Source organism: Heterodontus francisci, chromosome 27 (genome assembly GCF_036365525.1).
Source record: "Heterodontus francisci isolate sHetFra1 chromosome 27, sHetFra1.hap1, whole genome shotgun sequence".
NCBI lineage: Eukaryota > Metazoa > Chordata > Chondrichthyes > Heterodontiformes > Heterodontidae > Heterodontus > Heterodontus francisci.
In genome coordinates, this window is record NC_090397.1 from 25,677,012 (window position 1) to 25,690,987 (window position 13,976).

General features: G+C 47.9%; 1 protein-coding gene across 3 annotated transcripts in view; it reads right to left on the minus strand.

Annotated features, from left to right (window-relative positions):
• Positions 1-13,976, minus strand: part of LOC137384709 (copine-8) — a 445,401-nt gene that overhangs the window by 204,574 nt on the left and 226,851 nt on the right. For 2 of the 3 annotated variants that reach the window (XR_010977638.1, XM_068059014.1), the window contains exon 9: positions 11,344-11,448. The exons of the other annotated variant lie outside the window; for it this stretch is intronic. Coding sequence is in view for 1 of the 2 variants with exons in the window: in XM_068059014.1 (XP_067915115.1) it covers positions 11,344-11,448 (105 nt within the window). In the remaining variant the exon portion in view is untranslated. The remainder of the gene's footprint in view (positions 1-11,343; positions 11,449-13,976) is intronic. 3 annotated transcript variants of the gene reach the window in all.

Genomic DNA, 13,976 nt, shown 5'->3' on the forward strand with positions numbered 1-13,976 from the left:
TGACACCTGGGTGACAGGTCTCCAAGTCTGTAAACACCAGCATGCAGCCGAGCTGAGCAGCCTGAGTTCTCCATAACATTGTATCAAGTGCCCAATTGCATCACTGAGATGTGAACAACCCACAGATATGGAGCAGGGGACATCACTCAGGAGCACAACAGCTCATGTGAATGTCTTGCCGGAATAGGTGAGGGAGGGCAGCCTACTCAGAAATTATCCTGTCCTGATCTTGCTGGATAAGTGAGTGCACAACTCCTGGGAAATGTCTCATCAGGTGGCGGTGTGCCGGACTTCCACAATCCAATCCTGATGGAAGAGGCGGTGCTGGAAACCGCAAGAGTGCCATCGCATCAGGCTGTGAACGATCGTGAGACAGGAAGCCGAGAAGAGCAAGGTCATTTGATAGCTCTATCTTCAGGTGGCGTAGTGGTATTATCACTGGACTAGTAACCCAGAGACCCAGGATATTGACTTGGAGATATGGGTTCGAATCCCACCACAGCAGAAGGTGGAATTTGAATTTAATTAATAAATCTGGAATTAAAAGCTCATCTAATGATGACCATGAAACCATTGTCGATTGTTGTAAAAACCCATCTGGTTCACTAATGTCCTTTAGGAAGGAAATCTGCTGTCCTTACCTGGTCTGGCCTACATGTGACCCACAGCAATGTGGTTAACTCTTACATGCCCTCTGAAATGGCTCAGCAAGCCACTCAGTTGTACCTAACCACTACAGTCAATAAAAAGGAATGAAACCAGACAGACCACCCAGCATCAACCTAGACACCGGAAACAACAATGGCAAACCCAGCCCTGTCGACCTGGCAAAGTCCTCCTTACTCACATCTGGGGGCTTGCGCCAAAGTTGGGAGAGCTGTCCCACAGACTAGTCAAACAACAGCCTGACATAGTCATACTCACGGAATCATACCTTACAGACAATGTCCCAGACACTGCCATCGCCATCCTCGGGTACGTCCTGTCACACCGGCAAGACAGACCCAGCAGAGGTGGCGGGACAGTGATCTACAGTAGGAAGGGAGTTGCCCTGGGAGTCCTCAACATTGACTCTGGACCCCATGAAGTCTCATGGCATCAGGTCAAACATGGGCAAGGTAACCTCCTACTGATTACCACCTACCGCCCTCCCTCAGCTGATGACTCAGTACTCCTCCATGTTGAACACCACTTGGAGGAAGCACTGAGGGTGGCAAGGGCACAAAATGTACTCTGGGTGGGGGACTTCAATGTCCATCACCAAGAGTGGCTCGGTAGCACCACTCCTGACTGAGCTGGCCGAGTACTAAAGGACATAGCTGCTAAACTGAGTCTGCGGCAGGTTGGAGGAGAACCAACACAAGGGAAAAATATACTTGACCTTGTCCTCACCAATCTGCCTGCCGCAGATGCTTCTGTCCATGACTGTATTGGTAGGAGTGACCACCGCACAGTCCTTGTGGAGACGAAATCCCGCCTTGACATTGAGGATACCATCCATCGTGTTGTGCGGCACTATCACCGTGCTAAATGGGATAGATTTCGAACAGATCTAGCAATGCAAAACTGGGAATCCATGAGGCGCTGTGGGCCATCAGCAGCAGCAGAATTGTACTCAATCACAATCTGTAACCTCATGGCCCGGCATATCCCCCACTCTACCATTACCATTAAGCCAAGAGACCAACCCTGGTTCAATGAAGAGTGCAGGAGGGAATGCCAGGAGCAGCACCAGGCATATCTCAAAATGAGGTGTCAACCCGGTGAAGCTACAACACAGGACTACTTGCGTGCCAAACTGCATAAGCAGCATGCAACAGACAGAGCTAAACGATCCCATAACCAACGGATCAGAATTAAGCTCTGCAGTCCTGCCACATCCAGTCGTGAATGGTGGTGGACAATTAAACAACTAACTGGAGGAGGTGGCTCCACAAATATCCCCATCCTCAATGATGGGGGAGCCCAGCACATCAGTGCGAAAGATAAGGCAGCAGCATTGTAACAATCTTCAGCCAGAAGTGCCGAGTTGATGATCCATCTCGGCCCCCTCCTGAAGTCCCCAGCATTACAGATGCCAGACTTCAGCCAATTCGGTTCACTTCACGTGATATCAAGAAATGACTGAAGGCACTGAATACTGCAAAGGCTATGGGTCCTGACAACATTCCAGCAATAGTACTGAAGACCTGTGCTCCAGAACTTGCCTCACCCCAAGCCAATCTGTTCCAGTGTAGCTACAACACTGGCATCTACCCGGCAATGTGGAAAATTGCCCAGCTATGTCCTGTACACAAAAAGCAGGACAAGTCCAACCCAGCCAATTACCACCCCATCAGCCTACTCTCAATCATCAGTCAAGTGATTGAAGTTGTCATCAACAGTGCCATCAAGCAGCACTTGCTTAGCAATGACCTGCTCAGTGATAGAGTCATAGAGTCGTACAGCATAGAAACAGGCCCTTCGGCCCATCGCGTCCATGCCAACCATAATGCCTATCTATACTAATCCCATGTGCCTGCATTAATTCCATATCCCTCTATGCCTTGCTCATTCAAGTACCTGTCCAGATGTCTCTTAAATGTCGCTACTGTTCCTGCCTCCACCACCTCCTCAGGCAGCTCATTCCAGATACCCACTATTCTTTGTGTGAAAATTTACCCCTTTGATCCCCTTTAAACCTCCTCCCTCTCACCTTAAATCTATGCCCTCTAGTTTTAGTCACCCCTACCATGGGAAACAGACTCTGGCTATCTACCCTATCTATGCCTCTCATAATTTTATATACCTCTATCATGTCCCCTCTCAGCCTCTTTGCTCCAGGGAAAACAGACCCAGCCTATCCAATCTCTCTTTATAACTCAAGCCCTCCAAACCAGGTAACATCCTTGTGAATCTTTTCTGCACCCTCTCTAGCTTAATCACATCTTTCCTGTAGTGCGGGGACCAGAACTGCACACAGTACTCGAAATGTGGCCTAACCAACGTCATGTACAACTGTAACATGACGTCCCAACTCTTGTACTAAATGCCTCGGCCGATGAAGGCAAGCATGCCAGACGCCTTTTTCACCACCCTGTCTACCTGTGTTGCCACTTTCAGGGAACTATGTACTTGCACCCCATGATCTCTCTGCTCAACAACACTCCCCAGGGCCCTGGCATTCACTGTATATGTCCTGCCCTGGTTTAACTTCCCAAAATGCATCACTTCACACTTGTCTGCATTAAATTCCATTTGCCAATCCCTTGCCCACTTTCCCAGTTGATCTATATCCTGTTGTAACGTTAGACAACCTTCTTCACTGTCCACTATACCACCAATTTTGCTGTCATCTGCAAACTAATAATCATGCCCCTTACATTCACATCCAAGTCATTAATATATATGACAAACAGCAGAGGGCCCAGCACTGATCCCTGCGGCACACCACTGGTCACTGGCCACCAATCTGAAAAACAACCCTCCACTACCACCCTCTGCCTCCTATCACCAAGCCAATTTTGTATCCAATTTGCTAGCTCACTCTGGATCCCATGTGTTCGAACCTTCTGGACCAGCCTACCATGCAGGATCTTGTCAAAGGCCTTGCTAAAGTCCATGTAGACAATGTCCATCGCCCTGCCCTCGTCAATCCTCTTGGTTACCTCCTTGAAAAACTCAATCAAATTCGTGAGACATGATTTCCCACGGACTATCCCGAATCAGACCATACCTTTCCAAATGCATATAAATCCTGTCTCTCAGAATCCCTTCCAATAACTTTCACACCACTGATGTAAGGCTCACTGGCCTGTAGTTCCCTGGCTTATCCCTGCTGCCCTTCTTAACTAAAGGCACAACATTAGCTATCCTCCAGTCTTCCGGTACCTCACCCCTGGCTAACGATGATACAAAAATCTCTGCCAGCAATCTCCTCCCTTGCTTTCCATAGCATCCTAGGATACACCTGGTCAGGCCCTGGGGATTTATCCACCTTAATGCGCTTCAAAACCTCCAACACCTCCTCCTTTGTAATGTTAATATGCTCCAGGATATTGCTGTTCCCTCCCTTGAACTCATTAGCTTCCATGACCTTCTCCACGGTAAATACGGACGAGAAATATTCATTTAAGACCTCGCCCATTTCCTGTGGCTCCACGCATAGATTGCCGCACTGATCCTGAAGGGGACCTACTCTCTCCCTAGCTACCCTTTTACTCTTAATATACTTATAGAATCTTTTAGGATTCTCCTTCATCTTATCTGCCAGGGAAATCTCATGGCCCCTCTTTGCCCTCCTAATTTCCTTCTTAAGTGTAGTCCTACATCCCCTATACTCCTCGAGGGACTCGCTCGATCCCAGCTGCCTATACCTGACATATGCCTCCTTCTTTGTCCTGACCAGATCCTCAATATCCCTCGTCAACCAAGGTTCCCTAAACTCGCCAGCCTTGCCCTTCCATCTAACAGGAACATTCCGGCCCTGAACTCTTCCTATCTCACTTTTAAAAGCCTCCCACTTGCCAGACGTCCCTTTACCTGTAAACAGCCTCTCCCATTCAACATTTGAGAGTCCCTGTCTGATGCCATCGAAATTAGCCTTCCCCCAATTTAGGACTTCAACCTGAGGACCAGTCCTATCCTTTTCCATAACTATCTTGAAGCTAATAGAGTTATGGTCACTGGTCCCAAAGTGCTCCCCCACTGACACATCAACCACCTGCCCATCCTCATTTCCTAAGAGGAGGTCGAGTGTAGCCCCTTCTCTAGTAGGGCCATCCACATACTGCTTCAGAAAACTATCCTGGACACACTTAACAAATTCTTCTCCATCTGATCCCTTAGCACTAAGGCAGTCCCAGTCAATATTAGGGAAGTTAAAATCACCTACTATTACAACCCTATAATTCCTACACGTATCTGTGATTTCCCTACATATATGCTCATCCATTTCCCTCTTACTATTGGGGGGCCTAAAGTATAATCCCATCAAAATGATCATCCCTTTCTTATTTCTAAGTTCTACCCATATGGCCTTGCTGGACATTCCCCCCGGGATATCTTCTCTAAGTACTGCCGTGATGTCCTTCCTAATCAATAGTGCAACTCCCCCTCCTCTCTTACCTCCATCTCTGTCACGCCGGAAAGATAGGTACCCCGGAACATTAAGCTGCCAGCCCTGCCCATCCGTCAACCACGTTTCCGTAATAGCAATAATATCACATTCCCATGTACCGATCCATGCTCTGAGTTCATCTGCCTTACCTGTAAGGCTTCTTGCATTAAAGTAAATGCAGTTTAGCCTACCAGACCTTCCACGCTCCCTGTCCTGCCCCTACCCGGCCTGCCTACTGGACTTGCTTGCTTGAACCTCTCCATTTGCCTCAACTATCTCATCTGAGAGACTACTACTTTGGGTCCCACCCCCCTGCAAGACTAGTTTAAAGCCTCTCGAGTAGTGCTAGCAAACCTCCCCGCAAGGATATTGGTCCCCCTCCAGTTTAGATGCAACCCGTCCTTCTTGTACAGGTCACCTCTGCACCAGACGAGATCCCAATGATCCAAGTAGCTGAAGCCCTCCCGCCGACACCAGCTCTTCAGCCACGCATTCATTTGCCTAATCCTCCCATTCCTACTCTCACTAGCACCATCTCAGTTTGATGCTCAGTTTGGGTTCCGCCAGGGCCACTCGGCTCCTGACATCATTACAGCCTTGGTTCAAACATGGACAAAAGAGCTGAACTCAAGAGGTGAGGTGAGAGTGACTGCCCTTGATATCAAAGCAGCATTTTACCGAGTATGGCATCAAGGTGCCCTAGCAAAACTAGAGTCAATGGGAATCAGGGGGAAAACTCTCTACTGGTTGGAGTCATACCTCGCGCAAAGGAGGATGGTTGTGGTTGTTGGAGGTCAATCATCTGAGCTCCAGGCCATCACTGCAGGAGTTCCTCAGGGTAGTGTCCTAGGCCCAATCATCTTCAGCTGCTTCATCAGTGACCTTCCTTCAATCGTAAGGTCAGAAGTGGGGATGTTCACTGATGATTGCACAATGTTCAGCACCATTCGTGACTCCTCAGATACTGAAGCAGTCCGTGTAGAAATGCAGCAAGACCTGGACAATATCCAGGCTTGGGCTGATATGTGGCAAGTAACATTTGCGCCACGCAAGTGCCAGGCAATGACCATCTCCAACAAGAGAGAATCTAACCATCTCACCTTGACATTCAATGGCATTACCATCGCTGAATCCCCCACTATCAACACCATTGACCAGAAACTGAACTGGAGTAGCCATATAAATACTGTGGCTACAAGAGCAGGTCAGAGGCTAGGAATCCTGCGGCGAGTAACTCACTCCCTGACTCCCCAAAGCCTGTCCACTATCTACAAGGCACAAGTCAGGAGTGTGATGGAATACTCTCCACTTGCCTGGATGGGTGCAGCTCCAACAACACTCAAGAAGCTCGACACCATCCAGAACAAAGCAGCCCGCTTGACTGGCACATCAGTGGCAGCAGTGTGTACCATCTGCAAGATACACTGCAGCAATGCACCAAGGCTCCTTAGACAAGACCTTCCAAACCCGCAACCTCTACCACCTTGAAGGACAAGAGCAGCAGATGCCTGGGAACATCACCACCTGCAAGTTTCCCTCCAAGTCACGCACCATCCTGACTTGGAACTATATTGCCGTTCCTTCACTGTCACTGGGTCAAAATCCTGGAACTCCCTTCCTAACAGCACTGTGGGTGTACCTACCTCACATGGACTGCAGCGGTTCAAGAAGACAGCTCACCACCACCTTCTCAAGGGCAATTAGGGATGGGCAATGAATGCCAGTGACGTCCACATCCCATGAATGAATAAAGAAAAGGTGAAGAGCATGGCAGAAACTCCTTCCCAATGCACGTTGTGGCAGTACAACCACTGTCATCTATGGGATTCATTCTGCTGCGTCACCTGCTGAATAGCCTGAATTCTCACCACCACCTTCTTATGTTTCCCACAGGGCCAGTAGCGGAGTGGGAGCAGAGTGCCCCAACCCAGTTGTCGTTGGCCGACTCAGCAGGGAAAGATGATCCAGAAGCCTGCACCATCACATCATTCCTCCGTACCAGCCACCAGCGCAGGCACACTCACCTCGGTTGGGTCTCAATCAAGATTAGAACGGGGAGCACAGGGTGAGCAGCACATCACAAGTAAGCAGGAGGAGGAGGAGAGTGAGGCAGAGTCAGCTGTGTGCAGTCCTCCTCAGAGGACAGAGGACAGGCATAGTCATGCTTTGCTGGCAAAAACAAGGAGGGTTTTTCTGGAGTATCAGAGACAGATGAGTTCCCGAATGTCGGAGATCCCTGAGGCATTGCGGAGCCATGGACAGACAATGGAGAAGTCCATGCTGTACATGTGGACCGTTATGGCTCAGGATTTTGAGGGCATGAGCTGCTCCATTGAGACAGGGGCCACCCTCATGGAGAGCCATATTTAGCATCACTCTGAGTGGATGCAGGAGCAGCGTGCTGATATGCACAGAAGGAGTGAGACTCTCTGCAGCATGGGCCACTCAGTGTCATCAATGGTGCTGGGATGCATGGAGTGGATGCCAGCTGCATTCCAGCCAGTGGCCTCACCCAGCATGCAAAGGAGCTGAAGGAGTCAAAGAGGCCGATGAGGGGGCCAGCCTTCAGGGGGCATTGGCATTATCCCTCATCTTCTCAGTCCCTCTGACTGATGAACCATCGGTGCCACAAGGCCCTGTGACAGAGGCTACCTCTGCAATGGCGCAGATGCAGCAGCCTGTGAAGTAGCCCCCACAGGCACCTCCAAGACGAGGACAGAAACCATGGGCATTTCAGCCACAGGCAGAGACAAGGGAGCAGGCCCACTCCACCTTATCCTCAGCCACAGGGGGAGCACCCCGTAGAAGTGGATGGGAACATAAGGCGCCACACCATTAGATGCACTTTACGGTTCACCTGGGTGATGTTTTCCCAATTTGTTTGTTCATTGACTTTTCCTGTATTTATAATTGCTTGTGCTTTCGACCAGACTTGTGTATTATTATTGCTTGATGTCAAAAGGGGGCAGGGGCCGAAAGGAGAGGAGTGCCTAGTTTTGCTGTGGTGCCATGGTCTGTGATGTGGGAGAATGTTGGCGGTGGAGACTCCATTTTCAATAGTTTTGGGTTTTCCATCGGGGTCAGATTGTGGAGGTTTGGCATACAGCCACCCATCCCAGACATTTCCGGAAGGTTGTGCACTTTCCTATCCTGCAGGATGAGAAGAGAATGATTTATGAGGGTGCCCTCCCTCACTTATTCCAGCATGACATTGGCATGAGCTGTTGTGCTGCTGGGCAATGGGATTCTGTCATAAGGGCTGGAAGCGCTCAAGTGAAACACTGTTGAATTAGCGTGGCCCTTGCAGCCATGCCAGCCTGCCAATTGCCGTGAGATCTGGGATGGCCTCAGCGGTATTCCTTCAATGCCTGAGCGCCAGACTCCTCTGGAGCACCCCCTTCATCCTCCTGTTCTTCTTCCTCCTTTCTGTTCTCCTCCGAGGAATAGTGGTGTTCCAGGTCCTCCTTATCATCTGTCTCCAGGCCTCTTTGTATCATCCCATGTTATGCAGCAGATGACCACAACACGAGACACCCTAACTGGCTCTTACTAGAGGGCACCACCTGCCAGTCAAGGCAACAGAGGCACATATTCAAGATGCCGATGGTCCCGTTCAATGCAGCTTCGTGTTAGGAGATGGCTCTGATTGTAGCGCCTCTCTGCATCTGAGTCTGGGTGTCAGGAGCCACCTCCTCAGCTGATAACCCTCATCTTCCAGCAGCCACCCATGGAGTCTGGATATGGGACTGAAGAGATGCGGCACCTCACACTCGAAGGATGAAGGAATCATGACAGCTGCTCAGGAACTGAGCGCACACCTACAAGATGTACTTCCTATGGTCACAGACCAGCTGGACATTCAGTGAGTGGAAGCCTTTTCTGTTCAGGAATCTGACTGGCTGCTGTGTCGGTGCAATCATGGCTTAGTGGCTGCAATCAATGACCCCTGGACCTGAGGGAATCCATCGATGATGGCGAAGCCCAAAGCCCGCTGTGTCAGTGCTGGCCCATCTGTCTTGAAATGGATGTATTCCCTGCCCTGTGAAATAGGGCATCCATGACCTGCCTGATGGCGTGATGAGCTGTCAACTGTGAGATGCCACCCAGGTCCACAGCTGATTCCTGGAATGACCCAGAAGCATAAAAATTCAGGGTGATGGTGACCTTTACGGATGCAGGTAGGGACTGCCGTGGGGGTCGTGAGGCCTCGGGTCATTGCGGATCAGAGGCCCGATGTCCGAAACCATCTGCCTGGATAGGCACAGTCTCCCATGGCACTGGCGTTCTGTCATTTGCAGACTGCTGACTCTTGGGCGGTACAGTCGATGTCTTGGGTAGCACTTTCTTCCCCTTGCAGCCTCTCGCTCTGCTCCTCTGGCCTCCTTCTGACCAGGAGGATGCATCTGCTGAAGCTCCTCCTCGCTACTCTGTCTAATGTCAGAGTAGTCTGCTCCTATGTCAAATCCCTCAGCTGGTGCTCGTACGTTCATCAGGGATTCCTCTGCCAATCTCTGCTGCCGAAGTGTTGCCAGCAGCCTCACGTCCCTCTCAAGAGTCCTACCACTCATTGCTCACAAATGCAAGCCTCTCAGCTCCAGCGATGGCAATGCTCTGCCTCTGGCTGAGCAGCTGAGCATTATTCTCCACTTCAGTTTGTCAACCAGCGCATCCATTAGCCTTCATGGTTCCCCGCAGTATTCACAACTGCACCCTGACATGTCCCGGACACTGCGTTTTCCCTGTGCCTCCCAAATGAAAATTTAAAACTGCTCCTCTGAAACCTTTTAATGAGCTCAACAACTACTTAATCAAAAGCGTGCAGGTTTACAGCTCCCCCACAACGTGCCCCCACTTTGAAAATCGTGTCGCGTTCTGGAGGTATCGGGCTCCAATGACGCCTTCCAGGACCACAATTTTCGATCTGCGCCCCTGCCCGCACTTACGGGTGATTGAAAATCAAGCCCAAAGTCACAAATATCAAGTTGCTGCATTGACGTCAGCAGCAATGAGTTAAGTCCTGAACTGAGACCATTAGATAGAGCTGATAGGAAAGGAGGTGACTGAAAGGGAAGGTAGCAGTGGTCGGGATGAGGGAGGGGAGTGGCAAATCATTTTAATGTGTAGTTGGGAGGAGCACTGCTGCTCCTCCTGGCTACATGTTCAGGTAAGCATTTTTAACAAAGTTATGTTTCTGGTGATGGGCTACAGCCGTCTGTTTTAGAATCACCTGTTTGGCCACATTTATATAAAATTTAAAATCCCCAATTAAAACTACCCCGTCTTTGTTTCATGCTTGTCAAATTCTACATTTATACATTCTACCACTTCACAGCCAGTACCTAACACACACTACAGTCTGAAGTCCTTTTCTGTTTCTTAATTCTGCCCATAAAGTCTCCACTGCCTGTTTATCTCTCATTATATCCTCTCATCATCAATTTGATTTCATCCTTAATCATTCAGGCTAGTCCTCCTCCTTTTACTATTTGGCCCATCTTTCCTGTAGACCTTATATAACCTGGTATATAAAATTCCCAGTCCTGACTATGTTGCAGCATTTCTGGTAGGCTTCATGCAGGTCTGTTTTTCCTGAATGGAGCCGATGCCCCTGCTGACTGCCTCAGGACAAGGCAATATGGTAGAGGGGTCATTAAGCAGATGTTCGCCCCCTTATTTGCATACACAAATGGCTTAAAGCCTATTTCAGGCACAAGTCCTGATGCCTAAACCATTGCCAGTACAAATACAGGGTGGCTGTGTGCATCTGGTGTTTAAGGAGCATGCTTTTCCTGCACACCCTATTGGAGGCTTAGGCACCAGTTTAGCACCCAGTAAACAGGCGCAAATCCAATGAATTTCTCGGCTCTGATATCTATGGAAACACATCCCAGAAAGAAAAGGCATCAAGAAAATTGGTGAATAAATAAAGTGTTACTTTCTTCCACTATCTTTTCAAGATATTCCAAATATTTATTAGCAGTATTTTTGACACATAAAATTAAAGATTGACAGTGTCTCAAACTGAAGAGCTTACATTTGGCAGATCTGAAATATTCAGGTCTGTACAATATTGAATATACATGAATAGTCAGGAAGATGCCTGTCAACAGACAATAATGCTGTGTCAATGCTTAATATTTATGCAAACTCAATATATATGTCACCTTTAAAAAGCCTCTAATTATTGTCAAGTATCCTTGGTAACCAGCTAAATTTGCAAACGGATATGCACTGATTCCTCCTACCTGTCAAAGTCCCCATTGCAGAGAGCACGTACAGGGATTGTGAAGGCTTGCCACACTGGATTTAATGTGTTCTTTACAACTTCTGTCTTGTGACAAATGGTAAACCTAAAAATATATATATAGAAACTTAGTCTGAAGTAGTAGAAGTGAAATAGCAATAAGAATTTGATCTATTTTTGCTTTTTTGTGTGTGTTTGCTTTATTGCTTGGAAAAGTTAATCCCAATGGATCACAGGGTAGGTTTTATGAATTAGTGCTCCTGCTATAGAGTGACGGGAGCACAAATCAAGAATTGAGTCTCGGAGATCACCACCTCATCCATTAATTGTAACTGTGATATCACAGTAGATAAAAATGACAAGATGTTGAACCAGAATGAATAAATAAAGTGTCAGTCTTCCACCACCCCCACTTAGCTTTCAGACATATAGATATATTTTATGGAAGAGACAACCATTTCTTTGCTGGGAACCATATGTTTTATTTTGGGTTTATTGTAAAATTTCTTAAAGCAAATATAGGTTTTCTTTCTCATAGAATCCATTAATATGTGTAAAGTAACCATCTATTTTATTCTGAGGGTTGGATTTTCATTCTGAGGTCGAGACTCCGACAGCCAGAGAATTTCCGGGTCCCGACTCCATACTGCTTTAGCAAGGCTGACGCAAAGCTGTTTTCAAATGTAAATGATCTAACTGGCCTGGGGGTGAGTGTGGTGCACCATCAGCAGCACCAGGACTGGCATGAAGGCAGGAAGCGGTTCCAGATTGTAATGTTGAAAGGCAGACAGCAGCCATCACAGGGCTTGCCATTGCTCTGCAGAATGGTGCAGGCAGTAGATCAAAGGGCCAGCAGCATTATGGTGCAAATAAGTGGCCAAAAGGTCAAGCGCTGTTTCAATCACACTTTTTCTCAATTTCTGTGATTTAACTAACAACATCAAACAATGTTTGATGGCATTGATGATTTGTCGGCATTGCTCCCAACAACTAATCACTGTTAGTTGCTACTGTGTGTCCTTGATAAGTATGTACCTGTGAGGCAGGGAGGAAGTTGTCGAGTGAGGGAGCCGTGGTTTACTAAAGAAGTTGAAGCGCTTGTCAAGAGAAAGAAGAAGGCTTATGTTAGGATGAGACGTGAAGGCTCAGTTAGGGCGCTTGAGAGTTACAAGCTAGCCAGGAAGGATCTAAAGGGAGAGCTAAGAAGAGCAAGGAGAGGACACGAGAAGTCATTGGCGGATAGGATCAGGGAAAACCCTAAGGCTTTCTATAGGTATATCAGGAATAAAAGAATGACTAGAGTTAGATTAGGGCCAATCAAGGATAGTAGTGGGAAGTTGTGTGTGGAATCAGAGGAGGTAGGGGAAGTGTTAAATGAATATTTTGCGTCAGTATTTACAGTAGAGAAAGAAAATGTTGTCGAGGAGAATACTGAGATTCAGGCTACTAGGCTAGATGGGATTGAGGTTCACAAGGAGGAGGTGTTATCAATTTTGGAAAGTGTTAAAATAGATAAGTCCCCTGGGCCAGATGGGATTTATCCTAGGATTCTCTGGGAAGCTAGGGAGGAGATTGCAGAGCCTTTGTCCTCGATCTTTATGTCGTCATTGTCGACAGGAATAGTGCCGGAAGACTGGAGGATAGCAAATGTTGTCCCCTTGTTCAAGAAGGGGAGTAGAGACAGCCCTGGTAATTATAGACCTGTGAGCCTTACTTTGGTTGTGGGTAAAATGTTGGAAAAGGTTATAAGAGACAGGATTTATAATCATCTTGAAAAGAATAAGTTCATTAGCAATAGTCAGCACGGTTTTGTGACGGGTAGGTCGTGCCTCACAAACCTTATTGAGTTTTTCGAGAAGGTGACCAAACAGGTGGATGAGGGTAAAGCAGTTGATGCGGTGTATATGGATTTCAGTAAGGCGTTTGATAAGGTTCCCCATGGTAGGCTATTGCAGAAAATACGGAAGTATGGGGTTGAAGGTGATTTAGAGCTTTGGATCAGAAATTGGCTAGCTGAAAGAAGACAGAGGGTGGTGGTTGATGGCAAATGTTCATCCTGGAGTTTAGTTACTAGTGGTGTACCGCAAGGATCTGTTTTGGGGCCACTGCTGTTTGTCATTTTTATAAATGACCTGGAAGAGGGTGTAGAAGGGTGGGTTAGTAAATTTGCGGATGACACTAAGGTCGGTGGAGTTGTGGATAGTGCCGAAGGATGTTGTAGGGTTCAGAGGAACATAGATAGGCTGCAGAGCTGGGCTGAGAGATGGCAAATGGAGTTTAATGCGGAAAAGTGCGAGGTGATTCACTTTGGAAGGAGTAACAGCAATGCAGAGTACTGGGCTAATGGGAAGATTCTTGGTAGTGTAGATGAACAGAAAGATCTTGGTGTCCAGGTGCATAAATCCCTGAAGGTTGCTACCCAGGTTAATAGGGCTGTTAAGAAGGCATATGGTGAGTTAGCTTTTATTAGTAGGGGGATCGAGTTTCGGAGCCACGAGGTCATGCTGCAGCTGTACAAAACTCTGGTGAGACCGCACCTGGAGTATTGCGTGCAGTTCTGGTCACCGCATTATAGGAAGGATGTGGAAGCTATGGAAAGGGTGCAGAGGAGATTTACTAGGATGTTGCCTGATA